The 26,176-nt window shown below is 45.8% G+C and overlaps 1 protein-coding gene across 1 annotated transcript; it reads right to left on the bottom strand.

Moving 5' to 3' along the window:
- Positions 1-952: 952 nt before the first annotated feature.
- MRAS (muscle RAS oncogene homolog) lies at positions 953-26,176 on the bottom strand. The gene is made up of 5 exons (XM_007947501.2): positions 25,984-26,176; positions 6,966-7,119; positions 4,222-4,321; positions 3,073-3,152; positions 953-1,052 (listed from the first exon to the last, which is right to left on the bottom strand). Exons 1-5 carry the CDS (start codon positions 26,174-26,176, stop codon positions 953-955), a joined length of 627 nt encoding a protein of 208 aa, XP_007945692.1.

Genomic DNA, 26,176 nt, shown 5'->3' with positions numbered 1-26,176 from the left:
CAAAGAGGCAGATCTGAGAAACCTAGGATCCTCTCACAGAGCTGGGAAGAACATGGAACTTAACCTACATTGTCTGAAAAATCAGCTCACACTTTTGCAAAGCCAATCAGTATACACATTTCCAGGATAATGAAAACTTCTCTTAGAACTGACGTGCCAGCCTTTCCCCTCAGCAGAATAAAATCCTGTTCCCTGATTTCTGCATCCTCAGCCAGAGCAAAGCTCTCTGGGTAAACACATCTCTTTTCTCTCCAGTTTATAGGCCTCGAGGAGGGTCTGTTTCCCTCCTGGGTCTGATCGAGGGTTCGAGGCCTCCAGCAATAGTTCCCATTAACTTCTGTTCTCTAAGTGACTATACCTTCATATTGAGTTTTGACACTGCTAGAACTAAGTTTAAAAAAAAAAACAAAAAACGCCTTCCAGACATATTATCAGAGAGGTCTTCTGAAGACAGGAAACTTTACCAGTCAGTGGGAACAGACCCCTTCGATAAAATAATAATCACTAAAATAATTTAAAAAAATCTAGAAAAGACATCCAAGCTTAAACACTGTTGACTGGGGGCACAGGGGAAAAGTTTGTTCATGGCTTCTTTTGTATTTGTACATAGATTAATACCTCCACATCAAACCAAAACTATGCAGTTAAAAGAAACAACACACCCACTAAGAGAGGGGGCGGAACCGGGCTGAATCAACACATGAGGGGCTTGGATGCTGCTTCTGTTCCTGTGTCACTTCCTTGTCTCTTGTGAGAGACTGGAAAGCCCATGCATGCCCTTTTGGCAAAGCCAGGTCCTATGTCCTCCCTGCCCACCCTCCCTTCCTCTCTTCCTGTGCCAAGTCCTTGGGCCAAGGGTTGTGGTTAAAAATGGTTTTCAGTGCAGTTAGGCAGCAGAGGGGTCCCAAGGGCTGGCCAGTTCACGCTTGCCGTGCCCTAGGCCGCAGGCCCGTCACAATATAACGCACTGCAGTTTGTGGGTGCCAGTGGCCCGATCTCCCCGCCATTTGGTTTTCTTCTTCTTCTTCTGGCTTTTTTCAGGAATCTGTTGCCTTTTGAAACAAAGAAGAGTAGAAAAACAAAGTCAGACTGGGCTTTGACTCTCTGCTGCTCCCCTCCCTCACCCCCAGCTGTGTGGCAGAGAAGGCCTGTTCTGGCGTGGGAGGGAGAGCTGTTGCCATCCTAGATGCGGGAGGAGGGCCTGGTCTAGACAGCGCCTCTGAGGCCAAGAAACTGGAAGGAGATGAGGACAAAGGAAAACCTAAATCATCCTACCGCTTAGAATTACCGGAATTATGCTGAGGCGACGTATTTAAATCACATGCGATGTCATGTTTTATGTTTCATATAGTGTTGGCCTTTATGTCTGTGTTTCATATTTTAAATAAAATGACAGGTCAACTAAATACAAAAACATTTTACATGCTTTCCTTTCACTTTTCCTGTGACTGAAACTTGCACTTGTAACTACAGGTCCACAACCAAGATATAACCACCCCCTGGTGGTGGCATATCTTAGCTACAGGCAAAACACCCACGAGAAAATAATTTTAAAAGTTTAGCACAGAGAGTGCCAGCAAAAGCGTAAAGTGAAGGCTGCAAGGTCACTGTCCACCGTGGGTGTGATGGTTAAGGTTATGTGTCAACTTGGCTAAGCTATGATTCTCATAGTTTGGCATATATTATATAATGAACTTCCATTTTGTGATCTGATATGAACAATCAGTTGAAAGAAAAGTTTCCCTGGGGGTATGGCTGCATCCATTATACATTGATGTTCTAGCAAAGCTCGCTCACTCTTGATCCTGCCTGCGACTCATCATCCTCTGACCTCCAGTTCTTGGGATGTGAGCCAGTCGCCTTCTGCCTGACCTGCTGATTTTGGGTTTGTCAGCCCCGCAACCACGTGAGTTAGGAGTAGCCTCCATTCTGATGCCTGACCCATGGATTTGGGACTTGCCAGCCTCCACAACTATGTAAGCTATTTCCTTGCAATAAATCTTTCTCTTTGTATATACACTTATATATGTTTATATATACACCTCACTAGTTTTGATCCTCTAGAAAACACAGCCTAAGACAGTGGGGAATAGCAAGGAAATGAGGTTGCTGAGCGTATGTGAATGTATGTGTGTGTGGGCACACAGGCATGTACACATTATATCATGGGACTGAGAGGTGGCCGACAAAAGAGGAATGGGGGCAGCCCTAGGTCTATTTCCACAGATAACCAATAGAGCTTAGAGTTCACCAGCATAAAAGCAACATGCTCAATGAATGGTATTTGAGAACTACTGGTTAGGTCACTCTGAATGTTGGAGATTTTGGAAATGAGAAAGAAGAGAGGCAAGAAGACCAGCCAAGAGGCTGTTTCAACCATCTAGGCATGATGTGATGAAGGCTTGATTCTAACCATGCAAAGGAATATACAAGGGTCCACTCAGCAAGGTTTCTGACAATACTTGGAGGCTGATAGTGTGTGGGGGTCTGGAAAGGAAACACATAAGTAATGCCTCTGGAATGTGAGCCTGGGAATCAGAATGTTGGCTGTTTAGGTAAAACATCAAAGGGTGGTCTGATATCAGTCAGGGAAGAGGAGATGGACCGATTTTTTACCAAGTTGAAAGCTTCAGTGTTAAAAAAGCATGGAACAGAATAGAGGTAGCTGCAGGACTGAGGGCGAGGCCAGAGCTGACCCCTCTGGAAGGCATTCCATTTAGCTGTGAGCATGAGGTTTACCCACAGATTCATTTGTAGTTGGGGTGGGGGCAGGGGAAAGAAATGGATGGAGGTGTAAGAAATCCAAAAATAGGAACAGATAATAGTGGTGATTGTACAAGATGAATGTGATTAACGCCACTGAATTGCACATGCAAAAAATGTTGACATGGCAAATGTTTTGTTATACACATATTTATCACAGAAAAACAAAGAAACTCAAAAATTGGCCCAGAATCCCCCAGCCTCACAGGTACAGAACAAGGAGCTGTTTTCATTACTGGAGGCTCCAGCAGCCAGGTGCCCACCCATGCAGCAGACGACCCTGCCTCTAGGAAAGTGTGTGACACTCACCTAATTACTCTAACGAGGTCATGGAAGGCTTTGTCGACATTGAGAGGTGGGTCCTTGGCACTGGTTTCTATGTATGGAATCTGAAAGGCATAGCTCAACTTGGTCAAAGTGTCACTGAGCCACACAAAGCTCTGAACATCCTTAAACATGCAGATTCTCAGAGATGCCAAGCAGTCATGCGTTTTTAAAGTCCCCCACAAAGCTCTCAGACCCCAACAACCTCACACCTCCTGTGGTGGTGGGTGGCCTCTTGTTCTTTAAGGCTGGAAAGTTTTTTGTTTTTTTTTTAATTGTGATTTGGATGGAAATTTACAGAGCAAATACACTTTCCATACAGCAATTCACATGCACTTTGTCTCATGACATTGACCACAATTTGGCACAATGCAACATCTCCTCTCCCATTTCCTCCCAATAGTTACCTCTTCCCTGTGTCCATCCCTCCATGCACTCCTGCCCCTTGAGCTGTCTTCCTGTGCCTGAACAGCCCTCTTTCTCTCATGCTTGTTCTCTCCAAGGAGTGTATCTACCTCAGGTAAATGCTCAACTGATATGGCTGTCTATTGTTTGGCTGGAAGCCACAGGTGTGCGTTCAATTCCAGACCTGAAGGGCAGCTAGGGGCCACAGTCTCAGTGGTTCCAAGGGCTGGAAAGTTTTACTAATAGCTTTTCCAATTCCCTCTTGTTCTCTAGTCTCAGAGATATTTAATGGCTCCCTAAAAATAGAAGAAAATTATCTTTTTATGTACTTGAAGACTGAAGACTTTCATTTGTCAAATGAAAATACTTTCTGGTTCTAATCATTTTTCTTTTCTTCTATTTCTCTATCTTGAGGTGACTTCGACCCCTCCTTCTGGGCCCTCCAGAGTGGGCTCTGGTGGGAAAGATTGAGGTGAGGCTGGGTCATGAGTAGAACTCAACCCTGGGACCCCTGGCCAGTCCATACCCACTCACCCTGCAACATACTTGCCTCCACAGAGCTTGCCCAGCCCAGCTCTCTCTTTATATTCCTCTGCTCTGCTGTCTTGTTTCATACTAAGAGGGCATACTAAGTTCCATTTCAGTACACCAGGACTGCAGGAGTGATGGGGTACTGACTTTTATTCACACCCTAGTCCCCTAACACACACACATACACACACAACCCACATTGTGTTTTGTCGCCATTTCTTTTCCTTGCTCCCTGGTGATTTTCCTCAGGTGCATCAAATCGACCTTGTTCGCCACAAGGATCATCGGGAATGACTCCCTGGGAAATAAAGCAACAGTGGCTCTGTGAGATTTCATTGCTCTCATGGATACCTAGGTTAGGCAGTATAGCCACGCCTTGGGCAGGACACAGCCCACAGAAACCCCTCAGTTGGCCTGTGGTGCCAAGTCCATTCCCTCCAGTTTCCAGAGATGGGAAGGTAGTTGGGTTGAGACTAGGAGGTGGGCTGGTGTGGTGGTTAAGGTTATGTGTCAACTTGGCTGAGCCTGGTTTTGAGTGGCTGGGCAGCTGGATGTAGTTAGTTATTCCCCATGATGAGACTGGTAATCAACACCATGGTGGAATCTACTGTGAACAGCTGAGTAGCTGCCCTAGGGTTGTGGTCTGCTTCCAGCATATAAGAAGCCTTGAGAAAAGGTTTTGAGATTTTGGACACATCTAGATCCTACATTTGGCTGAGTCTTCATCTTGGTGGCCTGCCAAGTTGTCCACTGAGCTTGAGATTGTTTCTGGACTTGAACTAGTGGTCTGCCATGTTTCTTAATAATCTTGCCATTTCACTTGTCAACCTTGGGTTTGTCAGCCTCAGCAGCCAGCAGCTGTCTGAGTTAAAAGAAGCCTCCAGTTTCAGTGGGCTAGGAGCAAGAGGCGGAGCTGAAGCCCAAAGTTGAGGAGCCTTCACCTAGCCCCTGGAGCTTGCACTTTGAACATGGACTTCTAGCCTCCTAAATTGTAAGAGAATAAATCCCTGTTTGTTCAAGGCATACATGTGTCTTTTTCTGTTAAAGCAGCACTAGAGAACCAAAATATCTGCCAAAAGGGTCCTGGGACTGCTGGCTATCTTGATTTGAAGGCTTAGGCCCATTTCAAGGCCAGCAAGGAGCTGCCCTAGGACCAACTCCAGTGTAAGTCACCAAGCTGGTGACAAAGACTCCTTGGCTCAGCACTGTCCGAAAGGCCACTGGAAGGGCTGCTGGGATGTGGCTCTGGGTGCCCAGTTCCTGCTCCCCCCATCTCTCAGGCACTGCAATGTACCTATCATGCAGGGCTGCTATGGCCATCAGCAGTAATTCATGAAGAGCAGCAGGGACTGGGCCAGCCACACAACTGGCACTTAATGAAGGTAGCTGAAAAATCAGGATGGATTCCAGATGTGGAAGTAGAAATCAAGAGGCATGTCCATCTTAAAGGTGTTATTGATATATGTGGGCAAGTTGCATTCTAAAATTGAATGAAATGGTCTCTCAGCACCATTAACAGCATTGGTAATTTTCATCTTAAAAGTCCTGTATTATTTTTATTTGTATTTCATTGGTACTCGGGTGGCATAGTGGTTAAGGCTGCTAACCAAAAGGCTGATGGTTCAAATTCACCAGCCTTGGAAGAAAGATGAGGTAGTCTGCTTCTGTAAAGATTTACAATCTTTGGAGACCTAATGGGGTCGCTGTGAGTCAGAATTGACTCAATGGCAGTGAGTTTGGGTTTTTTTGGTACATTGATTGGTTAAATCTCATTTGATTGGAAACCCAATGGAGGTCACTATGAGTTGGAATTGACTCAATGGCAGAGTTTCCCACCCTCATCAATTAGCAAGATGGTTGAATATTATCCCACATCTGAGTCATTCATTTATGTTTTCTCATTTGATATTCATATATTCAGGGGGCTTAGCCCATGTTTATCTATTAGAGCTTTATGTATGAGTGTGTGAATGTATATGTGTGACATTATTAACACTGCCTTTGGAACAGGTATTAAGTGATTTCTGTCTTTACTGGAATTTGTTTAGGGCTTGCTGTTTTCCCATTACACTGCTTCTTTGAGATCCAATTAACTGTTTTCTTCTTAACTGACAAGATCAGTTGGGCTTAAAACAGACTCCAAATTATTTAATTACTCCAAGGAAAGAAAAAAAAAAATGAGCCTTTAACTAGGGGTTTGTAAATCTCGCAATCAAATGAGATTTAACCAATCAATGTACCAAAAAAACCCAAACTCACTGCCATTGAGTCAATTCTAACTCACAGCGACCCCCATTAGGTCTCCAAAGGCTGTAAATCTTTATGGAAGGAGACTGCCTCATCTTACTTCCATGGAGCAGCTGGTGGGTTCGAACCACCAACTTTTTGGTTAGCTGCCAAATGCTTTAACCACTACACCACCAGAGCTCCTTCAATCACAATGTATTGTTGTTGTTGTTGTTGTTATGTGCTATTGAGTCGGACCCGACTCATAGCGACCCTTCCTTGGGTTTTTGAGGTGCTATCACTATGGAAGTAGATTGCCCAACTTTCCTTCCAAGGAGTGGCTGGTGGGTTTGAACCGCCAACCTTCTGGTTAGCAGTCAAGTGCCTTAGGCACTACACCACCAGAGCTCCTTCACAGTGTATAGTAGTGAGGAAAAAAAAAAAAAATTGACTTTGAGTATAATTTGGTTAAGTTAGTGCTGAAAAAGGAGAGTGTTATTAATGATTCCTTGGTTGAAGGGACAATTTATGAGATGGAAGGGAGCTGACCCCTTGAGGCCTTGGAGCAGTTTGACCCCACAGAAAGAACTAGGATGAGAGTGAGAGGGGCCAAAGTCTCTCCCCCTCTGTGCCTCAGCTTTTGCTTGAAAATCTAAAAGAGAGAGACTGAGCCTCCTGAGCTGGAAGCCTGGGAGGCCCCGCTCCGCTGTTCTCACCTGTCCTTGACACGAAGGATGAGCTGGTGGAAGCGGTCCACGTGCTCGAAGCTGGCCTTGTCGGTGACTGAGAAGACGATGAGGAAGCCGTCACCTGTCCGCATGTACTGCTCTCGCATGGCGCTGAACTCCTCCTGCCCGGCTGTGTCCAGAACTGGGGTAGGAGGAGGCACTCAGGGACTGTCATCACCCACCCTGAAGCCCCCTTATCTCCCCATACTTCTGTCCTCACAGAGAGGCGAACAAGCCTCCCTAGACTGTGCAGTGAGGGTCCCAGGGGGACTTCAGCTACCACAATGGCTGTTCAGGGCGAGGCTTAAACTAGTTTGTTTGTGGATCTACCAAACCCTTCTCCCAGATGCCAATCCATGGTGTTCTCTGGACCTAAATTCTCTGATCTACAAAAAAGGCCTCAAAAATTCAGTGGTCAGATCTGCTATAAAATTCCTCCTGGGAGTCCTCAGAGATGGGCCTGAATCCCTGCTGTAGCCCATAAAAGCTGTGAATCTTTGAGAAGTTATCTGACTCTCCTGAGCCCCCATTTCCTCTCTGTAAACTGGAAGCTATGCCAGGTTGTTGTTGTTGATGTTTTGCCTTTGAGTCGGACCCGACTCATAGGGACCCCTCCTTGGGTTTCTGAGGCAGTATCACTACGGAAGTAGATTGCCCAACCTTCCTTCTGAGGAGTGGCTGGTGGGTTTGAACCACCAGCCTCTGGTCAGCAGTCAAATGCCTTATGCACTACACCACCAGAGCTCCCCTGCTATGCCAGGTGGGGAGGATTAGGAAAGCCTGTGTGTGTATATAAGCACCTGGGGGAGGCCCTCTCCCTGGATAGGGTCATACCCCTTCAAGGATGGAGCTGTGACAGGTTTGGCAGGAGAAGAAAATGAGGTGTGATGGATGCAGGGACAGCTGAGGAGACAGAGTGGGCAGAAGAAGCATGTGAGCCTAGGCTCTTCCCCTACCCAGCTTCCCTCCTCACTTCCCCACCCCCAGGAACTCCTGAATCACACTCCCCTTCAGCTTCTGCCCACTGAGATAAAGTGCTAGCCCCCTGCCTGTTTCTGCCACAATTGGGGTGAGGGTGGAGGAGGTTCTTTTAGAAGTAAAAGTCCAATAGGGGCATGGAGGCTTCAGTGTTCTCCAAGCTAATCCTCCGTCCAGCCCCTTATTCTCCTCCCTGACCTCACTGGAGGCAGATGGAGTCAGCAGTTACCAACAGACTTTGGAGCCAGACAGATCTGGCCAAGTCCCGGCTCCTCAGTCCCTAACAATGTGACCCTGGGGTCACTAACTTCTCTGTTCAGCCCTGGGATGTGTATTATTCAGTCATGCATTCCACAAATATCTTCTGAGTACCTGTTATGGGGTAACAAAGGGGGGACCACTCTCCTTACATTAAGTGTCTGCTTCCCATAGGGCATTGTAAAACTCTGCACAGAAGTGGGGGATAACTGGGTATTTTGAGGCTTAACAGAGTAAGCAGGCATAAGGTCTTTAGAGCAGAGCCCGGCACAAAGAAGCCATAGAGGCCTGTCTGCTGTGCTTGCTCCCACTGGAGCTCTGGTAGCATAGTGCCTAAGGCATCTGACTGCTAACCAGAAGGCTGTGGTTCAAACCCACCAGCCACTCCTTGGAAGGTTGGGCAATCTACTTCCATAGTGATACCACCTCGAAAACCCAAGGAAGGGTAACTATGAGTTGGGTCTGACTCCACGGCACATAACAACAATTGTTGTTGAAGGAGCTCTGGTGGCATAGTGCCTAAGGCATTTGACTGCTAACCAGACAGTTGGCGGTTCAAACCCCCCAGCCACTCCTCGGAAGAAAGACTGGGCAACCTACTTCCGTAAAGATTTACCACCTCGGAAGCCCAAGGGGGTCGCTATAACTTGGGATCGACTTGACTGCAACAGATTTGTTTTTTTGTTGTTTATTGTTTTCGAAAATATACACCAATCTAACAACTTCTACGTGTACAATCCAGTGACAGTGATACATTCTAATATCGTGCAGCCATTCTCGCACTCCTTTTCTGACCTGTTCCTCCCCTACTGACACAGGCTCACAGCCCCCTAAGCTTCCTATCCAACTTCTTGAGTTGCCATTAATGATTTGATCCCATGTAGACAGGTCTCTGAAAGAGCACGAAGCTCACGGTAGGCATATTTACTGATTAAGCTAGACTGTTGTATGGGTTAAAGAAAGCTTCAGGGGACGTTTTCGGTTTGAGGTTTCAGGTTTAAAGATGATCTCAGGGCAGTAGTTTTGGGGATTCATCCCACCTCTGGGCCTTTGCACAGGCCACCCTCTTGGCCCAAGACTCCTTTCTCCCACCATCCCTCCCTCTCCCCTCCTCCCCTTGCCTTTGGGCTAACTCTGACTGATCCCAAATGGTATTTACTTCTCTGGGAAGCATTCTGCTGCCTGAGTCTCCATTACTCCCCCAGCCCATGCTGACCCTTCCTGGCATCTTCTTCTCATTCATGGCCCGTTAATCATTATAATTCCCCATGATGTCGTGGGAGACTAGAACATACCTCTCTGAGAATGGACTTTAAGCTTTAAAATTGGCCCCTAAAAAGTAATGATCTGTCATTACGTAACATTTTAAGAACTCGAGAGAGATGGAGAGAGCACACACTTTATACCCAAACAGTGAATAAGCATTTTTCAAACACACATGGAATGGTCACAAAAACTGGTCATCTATTAGGCCATAAATAAAAATTTCAACAAATTTGAAAAGCAGAAATTACATAGGCTGTATTTTCCCTATAATGCAACACAGTCAGAAATTAACAGAAAATGAGTATAAAAAAATCTACCCACTTGAAAAGCTAAAAAGCTATTGCTCTCTAATTCCTCAGTTAAAGAGAAAAGCAAAGCAGAAATTACAAACAATTGAGAAGCCAATGACAATGGACAGTAATAAAACCTCTGGTTTGAGGCCAAAGTGGTGCTCAGAGGAAAATTACAGCTTTAAATGCATTTCAGACAACAAGGAAGACTGGAAATTAAGCATCAAAGTCAAGAGGCTAGAAAAGGAAACTGAAAATAAACCCAGAGAAATAAGGAATCACCAATTAACATAGAAATTAAGAAAATGGGTGACAGTAATTGAGATCTAAAAATCGAAAGTTGATTCTTCGCTTCCATCAGGTCTCTCCAAAAAGGACCAATCAAAAAAATCTTTAGCAATTGTCATCAGAGGAAAAAAAAAGACAATCAGCATTTGAAATGAGAAAAGGTCTATGACCATGGATACAGATAAATATTTAATTATGAGAGTTAAAACTGTTAAGATAATAGTTTTCCAGCCATACATTTGTAGCCCTACAATTTCAAGTCTTGATGAACTGGATGATTTACAAAAATATAAACGGCCAAAAGTGGACCAAGAAAATTTATAAAATCAGACTAGACCAACAATTATAGTTGGAATTGAAGAAACAGAATGTACCTCACAAATGGCACAGAGCCATCCTTGTGATCTATGAATTGTTCCAGAGCATGGAAAACATAAAAGCTTTCTAACCCATTTAAGAGCCTAGCATAAACCTGGTAACAAAATTGGACAGAGACAGCATGTGAATGTGAGGCGAGTGCAGGCCTGCCCTGCTTTTAGAGCACAGAAGCACCTGCTTGTGAGGTCCTGGGATAGCATCCATTCAGCAAATATCTTCTGAGCACCTGTTATCGGGGGCAAGGGATGGACCACTCTAATTACATTAAGTATCTGCTTTTAATAGAGCAATCTAACCCTTTGTGTTTTTTTGTGATTAGGTTTATTTCTGCCATCTTATTTCATGTCTTTACATAGTGAAAAAATAAGAAGCATTTCCTTTTCAAGGTTCTTAGCAACAAGTTAGGCTGAGATATTAAAAAAAAAAGATGAGGGGAAGAAAGTGATACCTACTATGAGAGAGCTAGTGAAGGGGAGGGGTGTCCCTTCAGCTTGAAGAGAGAAGAGAAAAAGGGGGATTTGATCCTGACCTTGAAGGAAGGTGAAAGAAGGAAAGAATTTGGACAGAGCAGATGAGGCCTGGGGAGGGGTCTTCCAGCCAGAGAAACACCATGGAGGCTGGGAAGAAGGGAGCAGTGAGCAAGCTGGTGTGACTAGGGTCAAAAGTCTAGGATGAGGAAGAGTTGGAAGGAAGATGAGACAGGGAAACCAGAGGCTAGGGGACCTTGGACCCCAAACTCAAAACTTTGGACTCTGGGCACTGGGGAGCTACTGAAGATTTGGAGAGGGGAGAAATGCATGTGAGGAGGGTGAGTCTGGCAGCCAGTGAGGAAGAGGACTCCAGGCAGGGAGGGACCTAATAGGGGTTAAGTGGGGCCCGAACCAAGGCAGGTGTATTAAGGTGGAGAAGAGAGAATGGATGCTGAGACAATGAGGACAAAGAACAGACAGAATGGTGGGGGGAGGGGCAAGGCAACAGAGTTGAGGGCACTTTAGAAATTACAAACCTGCGGCCTGAGGGGACAGGTGAAATCAGAGAGGAGGAGTAGGGCTGAGCTGGGCCTGGTCCAGTTTGGGATCCATCTCCTTGTCCAGCTTCCCCAAACACACACACACACACACACACACACACACACACACACGGAAATGCCTGGTTACAGGCCCCTCATTAGCAGTTCTGCCTCCAAGACTTCCTGCGGGTAGGCTGAAGAAAGCAGGCAGCTATGATTTTAAGAAATTATGATTCCCACCTGCATTCCCCACGCCTGATGCCGTGAAGGTAGGAGGACTCCGGAGACAGAAACCATTAGTCACTATGGGGGAAGAGGTATTCTGCCAATGTGTGTGTGCGTAAGTGAGAGAGCGAGAGAGAAAGAGAGGGAGGGGGAGAGAGAGAGAGAAAAATAGAGGGAGGGGGAGAGAGAAATACAGAGGAGGAGACTGGTAGACTGGGGAAGAGAAGAGACAAACAGAGATTCTGGAGACAGAGGGTCAGTGTTGTGTGCATCTGTTAGTCCACCCAATCCTCCACCTCAGGGGCTGATAGGTCAGCAGTGCTGCTGAGGATTTAAGTGGAGACCCCAGGACTGCTGTTGGCACATGCCAGCATGGCCTAGGGTCCCAGGCGGGTGGGCAGGCAGCTTGCAGGGAAACTGACCTGGATCCCTGCTGCAGACTGCCAAGCCTTCCACCTCCTCCTCCAGGGCTGTCAGAGGGAGGCAAACCCAGGCACGGGGTCTGGAGGTTCTGATACTGGCCTGAAGCTCAGGGTATAGTTTAAACCCTTTAACTAAATATGGAACTGCCCACAATGTGCCTACCAGCACCAAGCACCATGCCAGTGGCTTCATACACACACACCAGCACAGTCGCCTTCACAGCTTGGAAATATGGTATAGCCATCCCCCTGGTACAGATGAAGAAATTGAGGCCCAGGGAGTTAAAGAGACCTGCTGAAGGCCACATTCCAATTTCTCCAAGGCCCAGCCCATCCTGTATTTTCTTCTTTAACCAGAGGATGTAGACCTGACCACCCTAGAACTTGTCGGGTTGTGTATTGATTCCAAGCATTTGCCCAAGTCACGGCCTCCAACTGGACTGCCTCTCCCCAACTCTCCCCCCAATCTCAGCCTCTCCATGGCACAGTTGTGGCCACCTCTCTTTCTGAGGTCCCAGCCTCTGCCCTCCCCCACTGAACCCTTCCTGCTGCGTGTCTCATCTTCTCCTGAAGTCTGGACCTCTAGGCCTGGCTAGAGGTCCTGCCACAAGTGAGGCTCTGAGGACAGCAGCCTGATCTCATTTCCATGGGAACCTCAAAAGCTTCAGCACTCAGTGAGGGTTCAAAACACACTTGCAAGATAGACCAGATGAGTCTGGTCCATGCTATCGAAAATGCACTAACAGTGCTAAAACAGCACACTCAAGCTTTAAGAGAAATCACAAGGAACTGACTTTTTAAATTTCATTTTCACACCCTTCAGAGCACAGGAAGGGTTCTGGAATAAAGAACTACAGACACAACAATTTCTTGAGATACAAGGCCTCCAAAGACCATGGCTGACACTTTCCACATACCTGGAATCTACAGACTCATGGTGAGGGAAGCAGGAATGGTTGTGTCCATTTGAGAGGAGTTAGGGCCTTGGCTAGTCACACAGCCAGCCTGTGGAAGAGTCTGTGCCCTTCCTGAGAACAGAGCCAAAGAAAATAATGTCTCCTAGTTGAATATAAATTGTGATGAGGGATGGACTTTACTATTTTAATGGGTGCTCCTCTTTCTGGGTAAGGGGTGTATATGGAGCAAGGCTGGGTGCTGGGCAGAGGGCTGAGAACATCGACCAGGCACTGTTCCCAGAAAAGGACGGTTTTTTCCAACTCTCCAAAGGGCTGGGCAGAGCACAGAAAGCCAGGCCACTTGGAACTCTCTAAGGAAAAGGGAGCTAAAATCCTGTGGCAGGCACCCACTGGCCTTCTGGCAATGGAGGAAGATTCTTTCTGGCAGTGACCCCAACTGCCTAATAGGCTGACTTAGGGATAGATGTCAGAGGAGAAGTGCTGGCTGCCAGTTACAGGAGATATGCCTTCTGGAGGCCACACTACGGTAGCTGGGGAGTTGGGGCAGTGGGATGAGGGAGTCTTGGGATGCGTTTTCACAAGGCTCATGGATTCCAGAGTCCATGAATTCCACAAGGTGCATGTATCTGTGCACATTGTTTCTGGGGAGATGATCCATGGCTTTGTGAGATTCTTAGAGGAGTCTAACACTGCCCCTCAGCCCCATGTTGCTTTCACGGAGGTAAGAGAAGAAAGCAGAAAAGGGTGCCGCCTTTTCTGTGCAGCCAGGAGCTCAGGGAGGGTTGGGAGGGGACCGGCAGTACTGAGGAAAAGGTGACAATGTGTTTACCTGCAACCCCATTTCCACCTCATAATCACTCTGGAGGTCCTCACAGGTGAGATCACAGAGGCCGGGCAAGGTTAGAGACCTGGTCAGTCTCATACTGCTAATAGTGGAGGCAGGATTGGAACCCAAGCTTGTCAGGGTCCAAAGCCTTGCTCTGTGCATCACACCAGCCTGTCTTTGAGTGGGGAGCCAGCAACAGCATCTCCAAAGCCTGTGGAGAGGATCAGGTCTTAAGGAGGGGGTCAGGACACAACAAATGAGGTTTGCAGAGATGAAAGGCAAAGGCAGGGAGGTTATGCTTCCTTTAACCACTCCCAGCTGGTTACACCAAGCTTCCACCTACTTCACACCTGCCCTGGGGCAGTGCACTGACATGTGGCTGGGGAGAGAAAACCACATGGCCATGCTGGCTTGGCTCACTTTGAAGTCCTGAAACCAGTTTCCAAGGTCTTCAGAGCACCAGGCAATTCTAAATACAGTCCTGCCCAGTCACTCTCTCACTTCTCTGGTGACGGTTTCCCACCACCTCCACTCTTCTCAAGTCCCATTCTCTGCTGAGGATCTGAAATGGTGATCGATCGGGAGATAAACTCCACAGCGTCCACCCCAAATCAACCCACCTTGGAGAAACTGAACCCTGATCCACTGCTGGTGGGAACGTAAAGCAGTGCTACTGCTGATGGAAAACAATTTGGCGGTTCCTCAAAAAGTTAAACATGGAACTACCATATGACTAAGCAATTCCACTTCTAGGTATATACCCAAAAGACTCGAAAGCTGGGACTCAAACGAGATACTGGTACACTAATGTTCATTGAAGCACTATTCACAATAGCCAAAAAAAAAAAAAAGACAAATATTCATCAACAAATGAAAAGATAAACAAAATGTGATGTATCTATACAATGGAACATGGCAAAAAGGAATGGCGTACTGATACAATCTACAACCTGGATGAACTCTGAAAACATCATGCTAAGTATCTTAGTTCTCTAGCACTGCTACAACAGAAATACCACAAATGGATGGCTCTAACAAACAGAAATTTATTTTCCCAGTTAGGAGGCTAGAAGTCCAAATTCAGGGTACTGATTCTAGGGTAAGTGTCTCTCTCTCTGTCAGCCCTGGGGAAAGGTCCTTGTCTCTTCAGCTTTTGTTGCCTGGCTCCTTGGAGATCTCTGTGTGGCTTGGCACCTACCTTACTCAATCTCTTGCTCACTTGCTTGTTTAATCTCTTTTATATTTCAAAAGAGATTGACTAGAGACACATCCTACACTAATCCTGCTTCATTAACATACCAAAGACAACCCATTCCAAATGGGATTATAACCACAGGCATAGAGATTAGGATTTACAACACCTGTTCTTGGAAGACACAACTCAATCCATAACAGTAAGCAAAAGAAGCTAGATACGAAAGGCCACAGATTGCATGATTCCATTTATATGAAATGTCCAGAATAGGGGAATTCATAGAGATAGACAATAGATTGGTGGATTCAGAGGCTGAGGGGAGAGGGAAATGGGGAGTGACTACTCATAGGTACGTTGTTTTCTCAGGGTGATGAAAATGTTGTGGAATTGGATGGTGGTGATGGTTGTACAGATTTGTGAATATACTAGAAACCAGTGAACTGAACACATTCAAAGGGGGAATAGTATAGTTGTTGATTATATCTCAATAAAAAATTACATAAGAAAAACATCAACCCACCTCCCTTTCTCTGAAGCATACGTTCTGCCTGACTTTTTGCTACAATGAATGGTGCAGGGCTCCTGAGTAATACCATCCCTCCAGCTAGCACTGGATCCCATCTCCTGCTACCTACTCAAGGACACTGCTGCTATAGCAATCCCCTCCCTCTTGCATCATTGATTCCTCTCTGTGGGTTTATTTTCATCAGTTGGTAAACATGTTATAATTTCTACCATCTCAAAAAAATAAAACTGTCCCCTGACCTCACATCTCCTTCCACCTACTACCCAGTCTCTACTCATCTCTATAGCAACTCCTTGACTTGTCTGTTCTCACTGCCTCTACTTCCTCTCCTATCTCTTAAACCTACTGTAATCAGACTTGACCCCAAGCACTCCACCAAGACTGATCTTGTCAATCACAATGAGCTCCATGTAACTAAATCCAGTAGGCACTTTTCAGTCCTGATCCCACTGGGCCACTCACCAGCATCTGTTGCAATTGATGGCTCTCTCCTTTTTGAAGCACCTTGTTGATTTGACCTTCAGACATCACACTCTCTAGGTTTTTCTCCTACCTAAGTGACTGCTTCTCATCTGTCTCTTATCTCCCCACCTTCTAAACATTGTTGGGTCCTCATGCATGGCCCTAGCACCTCTTCACTTCTCTAACCACATTTGGAGATCTTTCATCTCACATCTACATATGTCACTTCCATGCCATCAACTCCCAAATTTCTATCTCCAGCCTGTGCCTCTCCCCTAACTCCACACTCAGACTGCCAGCTGCCAGCTTGACTTCTATTTGTATGTGTGAAAGATTCAGATTTACATGTCCAAATTTAGGGTCTTGACTGCCTCCCAAAATTTGCTTTTCAAATTTTCTTAATCGTAATAAACGTAATTCTATTCTACCAGTCGTACAGGTTAAAAACCCTCCCCTCTCTATCCCCCAACCCAACCCATATAATTCATACCATCTCTTCCTTCAAAATATATCCAGAATCTAACTCCTTCTCACCACCTTCTCCTCCTTTATACCAGTGCCCTATTCTACCATCGGGGATCCTGTAACTGGTCTCCCTGCTTCTACCCTAGTTCCTCTATGGTCTGTTCACAATGCCACCAGGGTGAGCCTCTTAAAAACATTAGTCAGATCAGTACCTCCTCTGCTCAAAGCCCTCCAATGGCTTCTAATTTCCCTTTAAAGCATGATGGGGTTAGGTCCCCCAGCTACCTCTCTGACCTCTCCCACTAGCCTCCATGTCATGGGCTCTAGTCTGCTCCCAGCTCTTCCCCAAACTGGCCAGGCCCACACCTGCCCAAAGGCCTGCACCTGCTACTCTCTTTGCCTAAGATTTTCTAGTGGCATAGTGCCTAAGGTATTTGACTGCTAACCAGAAAGCTGGCAGTTCAAACCCACCAGCCATTCCTTGGAAGGAAGGTTGGGCAATCTACTTCCATAGAGATACTGCCTCAGAAACCCAAGGAAGGGTCACTAAGAGTTGGATTTGACTCAACAGCAGTGAGTTTTTTTAGTTTAGATACAGGGACAAGGAGCTCTGGTGGTACAGTGGTTAAGGCATTTGGCTGCTAACCCAAATGTTGGTGGTTCAAACCCACTAGTTGCTCTGTAGAAGAAAGATGAGGAATGTGATCCTCAGCCTATATGACTATGAGACCAGAAGCCACTTGGAGGGGGATCTATGTAGGAGATCCTGGATAGAGAGGAGAACAATGTGGAACAAAACTCAAAATCATTTGGGGGGGGGGGCGGAGAACAAAAAGGAGGACCAGGTTTGCTGGTCTGATAGAACCTGGTGGAACCTCTGAGACTATGGCCCCTAGCTACCTAAAGGGTCTGGAATTGAACCCACACCTGTGGCTTCCAGCCAAACAAAAGACAGGTATATGAGCTGAACATGTACCTGAGGTAGATACACTCCTTGGAGAGAATAATCATGGGAGAAGGAAGGGCTGCTTATGCACAGTGAGACAGCTCAGGGGGCAGGAGTGTATGGAAGGATGGACACTGGGAAGAGGTAACTATGGGGAGGAAGCAGGAGGGGAGCTGCTGCATTGTGGTAAACTGTGGTCAATGACATGAGACAAAGTATATGTGAACTGCTGTATGGAAAGTGAATTTGCTCTATAAATCTTCACCCAAATCACAATAAAAAAAAAATTATTTCTTAAAATCTAGACTTTAGCCAAGATGTTGGAATTTTGGTAGGGAAAAAAAGAAAGACTGTGTAACATGATTGTTGGTTGTAATACATAATCATCTTGGTAATGCTACAGGGAAGGAATAATTAAAGTATTACTCCAGATAGAAAACTCACAGAGCTGGAAAAAAAGAAAAAAGAAAAAGAAAGATGAGGAAGTCTGTTTCCATAAAGATTTACAGCCTTGGAAATCCAATGGGCGTCACTATGAGTTGGAATCGACTCAACAACGAGTTAGCTTTGGTTTGGAGATATAGGTACAGTTCTCCTTTGGGTCTCTGCTCAAATATCACCTTATCAGGAAAGCCAGCTCATATAAGACAGCAACCCCTTCCTCACTGTCTATTTCCCTCACCTTGCCTTCTTCTCCTTCCCACCATTTATTACTACATGGAACATTACACATTTCTTTATGGTATATTTCTCTCATTATAAAATAACCTTCTTGAGAGCAGAAACATCACTTTGCTGACTGCTGCAGCCTCAGAGCCCAAAGGAGAGTCAAGCACACAGCAGGAACTCAGAATTATTTGAAGAAAGAATTAGAGAATTAGTGACTACATTCAGGTACATAAGACTCAGGGTCCAATCCACACATCATTGGAGGAGAGAGGTGGTAGCTCCAAGTCAGGGGTTCAAGTCTCACCCCCAAACCCAGGTAGACAAGTCAGTGATCACTCATATGAACTTGTGACAGTCACCCTCACAAGTAAAAATATAAATCATATTAAAACAATCATAGCAACAATATCTATTGAAGTTTACTATGTACCAGGCCCCTAAGAAAAAAACCAAACCTGTTGCCATTGAGTCAATTATGATTCAGGTGACCTCATGTGTTACAGAGTAGACTGCTCCAAAGGGTTTTATTGGCTGTAATCTTTAGGAAGGTAGATCACCAGGCCTTTTTTCTGTGGTGTCGCTGCATGGACAAGGCCCTCACAAGGTGCTTTTCCCCCGTACTCATCCAATAAATGATAACTAAGCACCGCAGGTGCCAGCTGGCATCAGAGATATGATGGTAGCTGAAAGAGCCAGTTCCTTTCCTCAAGGAGCTTACAATATATACCTTTTCATTGTTAGTCCCATTTGGGATACAGACCCACCCATGAAGGCACAGGGCCTTGGTCCAGAGGCTATCTGTGTCCTAGAGAAAGAGGAATCCCCAGACACTCAGACTTGGGGCATGGTGAGAACATGCTGATGGTGGCTACCCTGGAGCCTGGAGCAGGTAACAGCACACAACACAAGGGCAGAGAGGTGAGACCTCAGAGCGACTGGCAAGCTTGTGTGCTTAGCCCAAACTGGCCACATGATTTCTGACAGCAACCAACTGAAGTTCCGAGTATACGACCTGATTGTCAGCAATGTGAGAGGAAAAATACCTGGGGTCTGGGCTTGGATTGAGCCCAGGTTGTGCTGTACCTTTCTGGGGGGAGAAGGGTAGGTGCAGATTGCACTCACACCTTCATCACTAGGTCGGAGCCTTCCTGTGCTGGAGCATGAAGCAGGATCCCTGGCTTTGGGGCAGAAGAAAGGGGGGCTTGAATCAGCTGTGTGACCTTGGGCAAGTTATTCCACATCTCTGAGTCTCAGTTCTGCCCCCTGCAGGGACCCAACCAATCAGAAAGGCTCTGGCCAGGCACTGAAGCCGGAGGTTTGGGGTTTCTAGGGGAAGGGGCCTTGGGGGCATAAAACCACTGCCATCAAGTCAATTTCAACTCAGTGACCTTATAGGATAGAGGAGAACCGGCTCCACGAGTTTCCAAGGCTATAAATCTTTACAGAAGCAGAATGCCTCATCTTTCTCCTGCAGAACAGCTAGTGGGTACAAATTGCTGACCTTTGAGTTAGCAGTCAAATGCTTTAACCACTGTGCCACCCGAGCACCTTAATTTCCCAGTGAAACAGAAGTATTATTTTACATTTTATCAACTAAGATAGCAGGACTGGTGCATACTGGCTGAGGAAAAGCATGTCCTCCTGTAACGTGGAGACATTAATCCCAATTTTGTAGAATCTTCATAACAACCTTAGCACAGGGTCTGTGCAACAGGAACAGCCTGGTCAGCCGAAGAACCAGATGATGCCCAGCTACCACTGTCAACCACTCCGAGGGGGATTATTGCAGGAGATCCTGGATAGCGTCAGAGAGCAATGTGGAACAAAACTCAAAATCATACAAAAATAAAGAGAGAGAGAGAGAGACCAGGTTTGCTGGTCTGATAGAGTCTGGTGAAACTCCTGAGGCTATGGCCCCTAGTTACCCTTCAGGTCTGTAACTGAACTCACTTCTGTGGCTTCCAGCCAAACAACAGACAGGCATATGGGCTGAACATTTACATCAGGTAGATACACTCCTTGGAGCGATCAACTGTGGGAGAACAGAAGGGCAGTGTTTCCACAGGGAGACAGCTGGGGGCTGGGGGGATGGAGGCATGGCGGAAGTACATGGGAGGAAAGGACACAGCGAAGAGGTAGAACTATGGGGAGGAAGTGGGAAGAGAGCTGTTACACTGTGGGAAATTCCAGTCAATGTCATGAGACAAAGTATATGTGAACTGCTGTATAGAAAGTGAATTTCCTCTGTAAACTTTCACCCAAATCATAATAAAAATTAAAAAAAATAAAATAAAATAAGGAAAGAAAAGCGTGGTCAGGAGTAGCTGCTCTCATTGCTATGAAGGTAGAACCAGCAGTAGCGACAGAGGATTTGGGAGGCAGACCTGACCTCAATGCCAGGAAGGACTTCCTTCTAGCGACCACTGCCACAGGCACCTTGGGGATCAGTAAGCACCAAGTTACTGAAAGCATTCAAGAAGAGAAGGCTGGCGACGCCAGGATGAAGGGTCAGGCAAAGGCCTGCAGGGTGGATTTCATCATCTCAGGCCAGCAGCCATGTCCCTTCACAAAAGGGAAAGAAGGAAGTTCCTCCCACATCACTGCCACAGGAAAAGAGGAGGGCAGGCCAGCTGCTGCCTGCACCCCTTTCTTAGTTGGGGACCTTGGGGAAGTGCCCACTCTGGAGTTGGCCTACGAGCTAGTGGGCACAGCAGCTCAGCAGGTGAAGCCCCTGGCTCAGAAAAAACTTTCAATCAATGGTCATTTTCCTCTCACTGCTCTTCCAACCTTCTCCTCCCCTTGCTCTATTCAGAAAGAATGTGGATTCAAGTGTTAGGGGAAAAGCCAGATCCAGGCCCCTCAGAGTAGACAACAGCACTTGTGTCTGAGGTTTGGGCAGAGGCCAGGGTGGAAATGTCCCAGCTCCTGAGGGTGCAGAAAAGCCAGGGCTTCTACTGTTTGCCAAGACTGAGAACCCTTACAGGAAATACAGAACAGAGGCTGGGCCCTGGAGCCCCTAGATGAGAAGAGGTATCTGGGGACTCAGGGACCACTGCTATTCTGTTGAGGGAAGTAAAACATTAGGTTCCAGAGGCTTGTGGGGCAGAGGGCAGGGCTGGGAGCTTCTAAGTAGATGGAAGATTTGGTCAACATTATACCCTAGATGCCCAAGACTGGAACCAAAGTAGGAGGCAGTGTGACAAAATGGGGATGCGCCTAGGCCTGGCTCTCCCATTACCTTGGTCTGACCCTAGGCAAGACCTACTCTAGCTGCAGCTCTGATGCATAGTGGGGGGACAGAAACCATAGAGTTCAGGAACTTCTAGCCCTAACCAAACAGGCAGAATCAGTGCCAGACAGATGGGGTGGGGTCTCCACACTCACAACCCCAAGGTTGGGGGGTCCCAGGGAATAGACACTGTCCTGGAGACTCCCCTGAGCTCCCTCTTAGGGCTTTTCCCCTTGGAAGCCACCAAAAGAAGAAGAAGAATCAGTGCACAAGAACTCCAGGATTTGGCCCAAGGCTCAGGGCTTCCTGATCCATGAAGCAAGAGAACTAGAGGAAGAGGAGTCACACAGCTGAGCCAGGATGAGGAGGGGTCCAAAATCAGAGAATGGAAGAAAGAGCCAGAGAGTCAATGCAAACCCCATAGGAAAGGGATGGAGGCCAGATGGTATAAGAAATGCTCCCAGAGTTGAGCCCTGGTACAAAAAGGACAGGGAGGCCACATGTTCTGACCTCCTCTAACCCTACAAGAGGAAGACAGGATTACCAGCAGTAACCCAAGGCCTATTACTGCAAGGCCAGACATGCTGCCTCCCTCCAGCCTTTTCTCCAACCGTTCCTCCCAAAGCACCCACCACCTCTCTCCTGGGTTCGATAATTCGCTGCAGTGGCCACACAGAACTCACAGATTATGGGGTTTATTAGGGAAGCACCACAGGCTACAATTCAAGGCCAGGAAAAATGCTCAGTCTCTCTCCCAGCCCACCGTCCCTCAGCCAGCAGTCTCTCACAGTCTCTTTCCCAGCAGTGCTGGTCCCTCGCTGTCTCACTCAGCAATGCGTGTCTCTTGTGTCTCTTTCCCAGCAACGCGTGTCTCAGGAGCCCATGTCTCTTTCAGCAGCACGTCTTCCTCAACCAGCAGTCAGAGAGAGTTCTGCTCCTTTTGACCCCAGCAGGGTGGTCAAACTAGCCAATCACAGCATCAGAACTCTAAGCACCTGAGAGAGAGTGGGAACCTCCCAGAACATTGTTTTGTGCCACTCCCAACAGAAATACTCCAGGTGGGCAATCAGGATCTCCTCAGTTGCTAATAGCAATTCCCACCTTGGAGTTTACAAAGACTTATGGGTAGAAAAGCCACACTAAGTAATTTACTACACTGGCACCTGGGCAATGGAAGTATGATGAGGACCCGGGACCCTAATGGGAAAGAACTCAGAGTGGGCTGACTCCAAAGTCTGGGGGTCCCACAGATAATGTAGAGCTAGGCTGCTGGCCCTGAGGCCAGCCATATCCTGTCTCTTGGGTTCTGGGAGAACAAGGACAATGTGGTTCCTTGAAAGAAAACAAGGAGGAGGTTTGGAAGTAAGTGAGGAAGCCTGTGAGTAACTTCACTGTGGAAACTACCGAAAAAAAGTCATGAGCAACCTCAGGCCTGAGACTCATATTGGAACCAGAGAACCTGGCCCTTGAGGGACCTTTGACGAGAATAAGGAAGACAGGTGAGTGTGTACATACTAATCCTAACAATCCAGGCCACACCCCTTCCCAGAGGCACAGGGATCAGCTGTGTCACATGGGAGAGGATTTTTCTACCCAACCAGACTGAGAGAGTATGAAGGAAAAAGGAGAGATGTAAGCATTGCTAGCTGGGAACTGCTCTGTGTATGTTTCCTTATCTACAAAACTGCGATAACAATAGTCGCTAACACAACAGTGTTTGTAAAGATTAAATATCAGCATCTGCAGAGTGTTTAGCACAAGGCCTGCTACAAAGTAACTGCTCAATAATAATCATTATTGTTATCATCATCATCATCATCATGTATCATCACTACCAATACCAACATGATCATCACGCCATCCGATTTTTGCTCTTTCTGAGTCTGGCTGGAAGAAAAATCCCCAGAGTTCAAGTGTAGTTGGAGTTCATCAGTGTACAGGTCAACCGAAGGCATCTGCAGGCTCAGCACCTCCCCTGAGGTGGTGTGGCCTCCTGGGAAGCAGGACTTCAGGGCTCTAGATGCCCAGGGAATGGGAAAGAATTCCTCAACTTGATAAAGGACATTTACAAATAAGCTACAGTTAAGAGTAGCACAGACGGATAGGTGCTCAACTACCAGCCGAAAGGTTAGCAGTTCAAACCTACCCAGAGGCACCGTGGAATTAAGGCCTGGTGATCTGCTTCGGAAAGGTCACAGCCTTGAAAACCCTACAGAGCAGTTCTACTCTGCACACATGAGATCTACAAGTCAGAATCGACTTGGCAGCAATTAACAACAGCAATATCAACTTAACGGTGTGAGAATGATTGAATTGATGTATGTTTTGCTTTCCCCTAAAACCAGGAACAAGACAAGGATGCCTGCTCTAATTCTGTTCAACATTGTACTGGAGATTTCAGTTAGTAACATAAAGCAAGAAAAAGAAATAAGAACCATCCAGATTGGAAAGGAAGAAGTATACGTGTCTTTATTAGCAGATGGCATGATTGTCTATGTAGAAAATCTAATGGAATCTATTTTTAAACAAGCCACAGAACTAATAAGTGAATTTAGCAAGATTATAGATTACAAAATCAATATATAAAAATCCATATATTTCTACACACTAGCAACAAACAGTAAAATATTGGAATAAAAATACCATTTAAAATAGCATCATAACAGATTTAGGGATGACAAAGTATCTTTTAAAGTCCTGGGCACTCAACCCCTGAAACTACTGCCCTAAAATAATCTTTAAATCTTAAACCAAAAATATCCCCCTAAAGTTTCTTAGAACTGAAAAATAGTTTAGGTGAACTAGTAAAAAAATGCCTACCTTGAGCATTATTATGCTCTTTTAAGAGCTATCTATATGCATCATTCTGACAATAGCAACTCGAAAGATTAGATCAGAAGCTTAGGGGACAGTGAGTGTGTGTTGATGAGGGGAGAACAACTCAGAAAAGAAGGTGAGAATGGCTGCACGATTCCAGGAGTGTGAATAGTCACTGAACGGTACATGTGGGAAGTGCTGAGCTGGTGTATGATTTGCTGTGTATATTCTCAACAACCACCACAACATACGTAAAATTTAGGGGGAAAAAAATGAACTGGTAGAGGGAGGGTAAAATCCACGGACTCAAAACTACAAACCAATGGCTGACAGAAATTAAAGACCTAAATAAACAGAGAGAGATACCATGTTCATGGGTCAGAAGAGGTTCAACATTGTTACAATGTTAATTCTCCCCTAAACTGATATGCAGATTCAACACTCCCAATCAAAATCCCAGGGGGCATTTTTATTGAAACTGACAAGCTGATTCTAAAATTCATATGGAAATGCAAAGGACCTAGACTAACTACAACAACTTTGAAAAAGAACAATGTTAGAAACATTACCTGATTTCAAGACTTATTCTAAAGCTACAGTTATCAAGACAGTGTGGTACTGGTGTCAAGACAGACAAATAGAACAATGAAACAGAACATAGTGTCTAAAAATAGACTCATACCTATAGGGACAACTGATTTTCACCAAAATTCAGTGGGGGAAAGAATAGTCTTTTCAGCAAACAGTGCTAGAACTGGGTAACCATATGTTTTGGGGAAAATAAAAAAGAAGAAGAATTTTGTTCCATACCTCACGTCATATATAAAAATATAACTCAGGGTAGATGAAAACCTTACATGTTAAATCGAAAACCATTAAAAGAAGAAAGCATAAGAGAAAACCTTTGTGACCTTAGGTTAGGCAAAGATTTCTTTACTATGACACCAAAAACATGATCCATAAAAGAACAAATTAATAAATTAAACTTCATAAAAATTTAAAATGTCTGCTCTGAAAGATGCTGGCAAGGAAATTTTAAAAACAAGCCAGAGAAAATATTTGCAATTCACATATCTGATAACAGACTTGTATCCTAGTGGTTTTCAAAGGTCCCCATTCTACGATTAATGGGGCTTTGTTTAAGAGAGAGAGTCAGAGAGGATAAATAATAATCAGTAAGAATCTAAAGTTATACAGTAACCTGGTCAGTGGTTCTATAACTTCAGCATCACCTATCAAACTCCGAATCCAAACTCACTGCCGTCAAGTCGGATCCAACTCACCTGTAGGGCTTATGAAAATAGAGTTCTAGGTTCCATCCTCAAATTTCTGAATCAGTAGGGGCCTGTGAATTTGCATTTCTAGTAAGTTCCCTGGTGATGTTGATACTGCTGGCCAGGCTAGCACACTTTGAGAACAGCTAATCTAGACTAAACTAGAAATAATGTCAGATGAAAGATTTTCCCTTCAAAGGACAATTGCCCAATAAACCATGCTTATTAAGAAATAATTTGTTTTTTCCTTTTTTATTAGATAACTGTAACAGTTAATCAGAGTTTGTGATCAGCAAGAAAAAACAAACATGACATCACTCAGTTGGCATGATCCTAGCCTTGCCTCTTTGTTGAATACACATTTTGGTTTCCATAAAGCTTTTCAAGCTTCTAAGTCTGCCTTCCCTCTTCAGAATCTATTCTGGAAACTGTGCATGGCCTTGTACCAACTGTACCATAACAGCAACATGAAGGAAACCACTTTGCCCAACTGAAGCCCGTCAGCAGTCCCCAACCTTCCCCATTTCATGTCCCACCCCTGTGCAGGGCTGCCACATAGGCCTCACCATCCAAGATGGCCCATTGATTGTCAATCTCTGTATGTTTCAGGTAGGAGTCTTCGATGGTGGGGTCGTAGTCAGGCACAAAGATCTTCTGGAAAAACTGGATAGTGAGGGCACTCTTGCCCACACCCCCATCACCCACCACCACCAGCTTGTAGGTGGGGAGGTTGTCACTCGGGACAGCGCTGGTTGCCAT

This window comes from Orycteropus afer, unplaced genomic scaffold, assembly GCF_000298275.1.
Source record: "Orycteropus afer afer isolate SDZICR_OR568_19922 unplaced genomic scaffold, OryAfe1.0 scaffold00188, whole genome shotgun sequence".
Classification (NCBI taxonomy): domain Eukaryota; kingdom Metazoa; phylum Chordata; class Mammalia; order Tubulidentata; family Orycteropodidae; genus Orycteropus; species Orycteropus afer.
This window is presented reverse-complemented; position numbering and strand designations above follow the sequence as displayed.